This window comes from Ailuropoda melanoleuca, chromosome 2 (genome assembly GCF_002007445.2).
Source record: "Ailuropoda melanoleuca isolate Jingjing chromosome 2, ASM200744v2, whole genome shotgun sequence".
Taxonomy (NCBI): domain Eukaryota; kingdom Metazoa; phylum Chordata; class Mammalia; order Carnivora; family Ursidae; genus Ailuropoda; species Ailuropoda melanoleuca.
In genome coordinates, this window is record NC_048219.1 from 80,857,299 (window position 1) to 80,864,098 (window position 6,800).

Here is a 6,800-nt window from a genome sequence, read left to right on the forward strand (position 1 = left end):
ACGCGGCGCCCCCGCCCTCGCGTCGCGCGGCTGAAGGAGGGAGGGCGCGGCGCGCGCACGTACGCACGGACGTCCTCCTGAGGGAGGCGGGAACTTGGGGAGCCCGAGGGGAATCGTTACCGCCCCCCCCCGTTGCCCCGACCTCAGGCACCACCGAGTTGTGTCCACGCCGCAGCTGCTCGGCTTCCTGGGACTGTTTAAAGCTAGTGGCTGTTGACGCTCAGCCGTCTTTGGCCGGCAGTGGTTATGAGCTCGGACACAGCGGTGGTGCGGGGAGAAAAGCGGGAAAGCGTAGGAGGGTAGGAGGCCGGGACCGTCCCTTCCGAGCCAGCGTCTCCCGGGCGGCGCCGCCCCCAGAGGCTGGCGCGTCTCGGCGCGAACCTCAGTTGCCGCAGGGTCGAAAGTCGTAGCCTGCTGGCTCTGAGGTGCGGAACTCCTGGGGCTCGGTGCCTTCACCGGCTGCGGTCCTTTGGGTGGTTGTGCCTCAGGGGAGCCGTGAAACGGGGCCTTTTTTTTCCTTTTCTTTTCTTATTGGAGGCCTGCCAGAAATAGGCTGAAAAGATCCCGCGAGGAAGAAACTCTTTAACAGCTATTTTTAGCTTCTTAAGATGATTGATTTTCAGACGTTGCTACGTATCAGAAAACCAGTTGAGGAGCTTTTTCAAAGCAGAGATGACAGAGCCACACCCCAGACCTGCATCAGGAAGTGGGGGGAGGGGGGGGCAGATGGATGTTGAAAAGTCGCTTCAGCGGATTCCGATGTGCGTCAGTTTGAGGAGCCACGGATCTACCCAATATTATGTCCTGAGAGTCCCACTTAGTGTGCTGGCGTGAGTTGGGTTCCAAGTGCCGTAATAATATCGGTCATAGAAGCTTTCAGAAAGGTTTGTCTTTCTTTGAAAACAAGTACTCGGGATGTTTATGTAGTGCAGGGGCTGTTTTAATGTTAGGATCCTGAAGTGCTTTTCGTCTTCAGACAGTGTTCCCAAGGAACTGTTATTCTTTGGGCTTGTACAAGTCCTTAAAATAAGCCACTTCGAAACGTTTTTCATTTATTCGCTCAAAAATATCGACCTCTTATTGTGTGTTAGCGTTTTAGAAATTATAGCAGAAAGCAGAGGATATCTGTGCCTTCAAGGAGTTTGCAGTCTTACGGAGATTGACAGTAAATTGATTGACAATAAATATATGCCAGGGAGTGATAAATACTATGAAGACAAAATAAGAGTAAAAGAAAGCAGAGATAGAGAAAGAAAAAAAGAAAGAAAAATCAGAGATGACCGAGGAAGGCCTCTGTGGATAGATCAACAATACTTGTCGTTCTTGCAGAAGAGTGTTCCAGGCCGAGGAACAAACAGTAAGTACAAATGACCTGAGGTAGAGAGGGATTCTTGGCTTGTTAGAGGAACACCAAGGAGTCAGTGGGGCTTGAGTGGTTTGAACAAGAGAGAGTAGTAGAACATGAGGATAAGAAAATTAAGGGGGGCAGGTCATATACAGAAAGAGTCCTCAATTTTTTAAACTTCTGTGCCCTTGAATTTTGGAAAAACTATTTTGTCAAACATTCTAAGTAGTTAACTCTAAAATTTTTCACCATGCACGTAAGTAGTTGCAAAGAGTGCAATTACTGACATTCTGCAATACTGACATTTTAAAATGGTTAAATTACTTTAAATCTATCCAGTGGAAAAGTAAACATTAAAGTGGTTTAACAACACCACCATGAAATTTAAACACCAACATCCATCAAAAAATGTTATATTTTGGGGGCACCTGAGTGGCTCAGTTGGTTAAGCCTCCAACACTTGACTTCAGCTCAGGTCATGATCTCCTCAGGGTTGTGAAATCGAGCCCTGGGCTGGGCTCCACATTCAGCAGGGAGTCTGCTTGGGATTCTCTCTCTAAAATAAATCTTTTTTTAAATGTTGTATTTTGTTAAATAAATATTAAACATGGAAAATAAGTTGTTATTGGGATTGTCTTAATGGATGGCTGGTAGTTTTCTTTTTCAGGATGTGTATAACATTACTAGGAAGACACGGTCCGGTATCAATTCCATTTTTCATTTTTATACTGTAATAAGCACTGTATAAAAAAAACTATATATGTGTGTACATATGATTTATTTTTATGTATGTGACTAATGCCCTTGAAACTATCCTTAACTTGTACACCTTAGAAAAATTTCCTCTGGTGGAGCATCCAAGGAGTACTCCTAACCTAGATTTAAGACCCTGAGTGAGATGGGAAGGCTTGGATGAGTTTTGAGCAAAGACTCAGTAGTGAAGAGTCTCTGTGACTGCTTCCTAGAGAAATCACGTGTAGGGGTTCAGAGTGGAAGAAAGGCCAGTTAGGCTGCTAATAGAATAATAGTCAAGGAATTCTGGCTTGGACCTGCATGGTATCTGTGCAGATGGTGGAAGAATACAGCATATAGAGCATATATAATAAAGAGCAAATAAAGACTTTTCTCCAAATTTGCTTCAAAAAAAAATAAGTTAATGGAGCTGAATCCCTCAACCAAGTTTTGCTGCCTTGAATTTCTCTTAAACTTTTGATGCCTGCTACCACTTGACTTTATTAAAATCTAGTATAAAAGTGTTTTTGAAAACTATATAATTTTATAGAGAGGAAAGTGCCCTTCATGAAATTTACTGTGTGCTCTGAAAAGGCAGTACCTGGAATTAAGCTGTCATGGAATATTTGGGGACATTCAAACACATACCCAGGTACATCTTGGGACGCCTGGCTGGCTCAGTCAGTAGAGCATGTGACTCTTGATCCTGGGGTGAGTTCAAGCTGCACATTAGATGTAGAACTTACTTTAAAAATAAATAAATTAACCAACAGACAGACACCCAGGTATGTCCTTGATTTGCAGTGGTAGCTCAGAAATCTTAGGGGAGGGGCGCCTGGGTGGCACAGCGGTTAAGCGTCTGCCTTCGGCTCAGGGCGTGATCCCGGCGTTATGGGATCGAGCCCCACATCAGGCTCCTTTGCTGTGAGCCTGCTTCCTCCCCCACTCTCCCTGCTTGTGTTCCCTCTCTCGCTGGCTGTCTCTATCTCTGTCAAATAAATAAATAAAATCTTAAAAAAAAAAAAAGAAATCTTAGGGGAGAAACTGAAACCATTCATGAGGCTGAGACACCATAGGCACAAACCTGTCTAATGGAGAATGCATAGCATAGAGGCTGAATGTATGCCCTGGAGGCAAAATGCCTGATTTGAAGCCTGATTCCACCATCTACTAGCTGTGAGATTTGGGGTAACTTAGTTAACTTTCCTCATTTGTAAAAAGGTGTTTGATCCTAGTAGGACCTGCCTTAAGGTTGTTTGACAAATAAATATTTGTAAAGTGCTTATAGTACCTGGCACATGGTAAACCTGAAATGAAAATAAAAGCAGACCCAAAGGTCCCTGAAGGGGACTGAATTGGAGGGAGAAACAAAGGTACCTCAGAAAAATCTCAAAAAGTGGGGCGCCTGGGTGGCTCAGTCATTGGGCACCTGCCTTCGGCTCAGGGCGTGATCCCAGGTCCCTGGGATCGAGCCCCGCATCGGGCTCCATGTTCCGCTGGAAGCCTGCTTCTTCCTCTCCCACTCTCCCTGCTTGTGTTCCCTCTCTCACTGGCTGTCTCTCTCTCTGTCAAATAAATAAAATCTTAAAAAAAAAAAATCTCAAAAAGAGAAATTATGCTATGGGCTAAACTGAGCAATGGGTTTAAGTAGAGGGTGCACCCAGCCATTCTCCTGGCTAAGGCTGCCGTTTGCCTCTGACCCTCTTGCACACGAGCATTATGAGAAAAATAGTTCTGAAAATAAAGGAGAGCTATCTGTAGGTGCCTAGCAGCTCTGCTACGGAGAATTATTGGTAACCGGAAGTGGAAGGAACTTTCCAGTTGTCCAGAAAAGAGAAAGAGCACTAGAAGTAAATGACATTAAATGAATTAGCAATGGTGAGAGCATAATCCATTGGCTGGGCACAGGAGGTTTGCGACAATAAGGCAGCAGTCCAAGAGTAGCATGAAGACCTGTAAGGGCCGGTTCTGCAGCTCTTGGGCAGAGCAAGCATGGTCAATAGCAGGAGCAGAAGAGTGCCTGAGGGCCAGCAGAGGAATGCTGAACTGCCGTTGAGATTTGGGGCATTTCTTGAATGTCATACTTACACTAATGAGTGGATGAGGCCATCAGGTCTTAAAGGTGAAATTTTGTGATTTAAAGTTCACTTCTCAACAGAAATTCATAAGCGCATGCACCTTGGACTTAGCTCATCCTTGGACTTAGTGGGATGTCCAGCTTCAGAGCAGGGACCTTCCTAACACAGTTGTTGAAAGAGGAAATAAAAAGGGGTGATGTTGAGAAGAGCAAATTTGTGTCCAGAAGTGAGTCCAGCGCCACACTTAGGAAAGGGAAGACAAGCCCAAGAAATGTCCATGGTTTATTTGGTAGAAGAGCCATCAGGCCTCTGGATTCCCTGACACCAACAAAAACGAAGGCATCACTTGGGAAGAGGTGTATTTTGAGTATCCCGAGATGGACATCCCTTGAACAAAAATCATCTGCTAGCGTTAAAGCAAAAAAGGCAGACTTGACAGCTTATCTCAAAAAAGCTATTGAGTAGTAGTTGCCTGCTGCCTTATTTTTTACAAAACAGAATGTCTCCACTTCTTTTAAGTGTAACATACTTTAAGTGATCTCATGCAGGGACACCTGGCTGGCTCAGCCAAGAGAGCATGCAACTTTTGATTTTGGGGTCCTGAGTTCAAGCCCCATGTTGGGCATAAAGCTTACTTTTAAAAAAATTGATCTCATACACTAGAATTCTGATTTTGTTTTTTTTTCTTTTATTTAGAATTCTGATTTTGAATGGCTAACAATATTTTTGTTGGACAGTTCTGATTTAAATAAAACTGGCTTCTGGTTAAATTAATACAATCAGCTTTTTAAATTTTTGGTAGTAATTCCAGTTCAGCAAGCGCTAGTACTATTTTCCCTTCTAAAGATATAACTGGACTTGATTAGTGATGTTCAGCTTTTCACAAAGGTGGTGAATGCCATCTCAAAACCTATAGGAGACTGCTTTTTATATTTAGATTTATATAACTGGTCATATTAATATATTTAAACACTGAGGAAATACCTTCATCGTCTCATAGAACTGAGTAAGACTCACCTGTCTTTCAATGTTTGTTCATTAGGCTGTCAAAGAGCGGAAGATAAGGTAGCAATGTCCAATTTATCTTTTGGTCTTAATTATGCCAATTAATATTCCCTGTATCTAAAATGTTGCCTTTTACTTAATGAACGGCATTTTACTGTGGTTTATGTATAATGTCAAAGAATATTTAACACTTCTCACATTTTATAAATGATCTATAAGATCAGATGCTTTTAAAAATCAGCATGACATATAATAGCAAGTTAAACTTTGCTTTTGAATCCTTTACTACCTAAGTAAGACTAAGTTATAATTCAGGATTGTCTTGGGGCACCTGGCTGCCTCAGTTGGTGGAGCATGTGACTGGTTCTCAGGGTTGTGAGTTCAAGCCCTGCTTTGGGTGTAGAGATTACTTAAAAATTAAAATAATTTTGGGGGCACCTGGGTGGCTCAGTCGTTAAGGGTCTGCCTTCAGCTCAGGGCGTGATCGCAGGGTTCTGGGATCAAGCCCCGCATCAGGCTTCCTGCTCCACTGGGAGCCTGCTTCTTCCTCTCCCACTCCCCCTGCTTGTGTTCCCTCTCTCCCTGGCTGTCTCTCTCTGTGTCAAATAAATAAATAAAATCTTTTAAAAAAAAAAATTTGAGTTGAGCCTAACTGCTAGCTCTTGTTTTTTCTATATTTCTAAGGCCTTCCAGGAACACATTAGTAATCCCGGTAATAAACATAACATTTGGACAGGAATTTACAAAGTACTNAGCTGTCTCTCTCTGTGTCAAATAAATAAATAAAATCTTTTAAAAAAAAAATTTGAGTTGAGCCTAACTGCTAGCTCTTGTTTTTTCTATATTTCTTAAGGCCTTCCAGGAACACATTAGTAATCCCGGTAATAAACATAACATTTGGACAGGAATTTACAAAGTACTTTCACAAACATTATCTCTAATTCTTGCAGTCAGTAAGATAAATCCGAAATTAGGGGCACCTGGGTGGCTCAGTTGGTTAAGCGTCTGCCTTTAGGTTCAGGTCATGATCTCAGGGTCCTGGGATTAAGCCTCATTGTCAGGCTCCCTGCTCACTGGGGACTCTACTCCTCCATCCTCCTCATTCTCTCTCTCTTTCTCAAATAAATAAATAAACCTTAAAAAAAAAAAAAAAAGGAGGGACGTCTGGTAGCTCAGTCAGTTAAGCATCTGCCCTTGGCTCAGGTCATGATCTCAGGGTCCCGGGATGGAGTCCTGCATCGAGTCCTGCATTGGGCTCCTTGCTCAGTGGGAGCCTGCTTCTCCCACTGCCTGCTGCTCCCCCTGTTTGTGTGTGCACTCTCTCTCTCTGACAAATAAATAAAATCTTTAAAAAAAATTTTTTTTAATTTAAAAAAAGATACATCCCAAATTAGACAATAAGTAGACATCACTTGAGTATACTGTATCAGCTATTGTTACACAATGTGGTTTTCATTTTTTCTATTATAAACAATACTTTGATGAACATTATGATAATTCTTTGCATGTCTATAATTATTTCTCTTGAATATTCCTAAAAATAGAATTGCTGATTCAACAAGTACACCCATTGTAAAAGTTTTTAGTAAATAAATTTGAAGGGTTTCTATTAAGTTATCAGATAACTAGATTGTTTTTTT

The 6,800-nt window shown here is 42.3% G+C and overlaps 1 protein-coding gene across 1 annotated transcript in view; it reads right to left on the reverse strand.

Moving 5' to 3' along the window:
• The window catches only part of TRIM33 (tripartite motif containing 33), a 130,744-nt gene that overhangs the window by 118,333 nt on the left and 5,611 nt on the right, over window positions 1-6,800 (reverse strand). Inside the window, 1 exon segment of the mRNA XM_034641744.1 lies at window positions 121-527. Within this exon segment, the coding sequence (XP_034497635.1) occupies window positions 121-527 (407 nt within the window).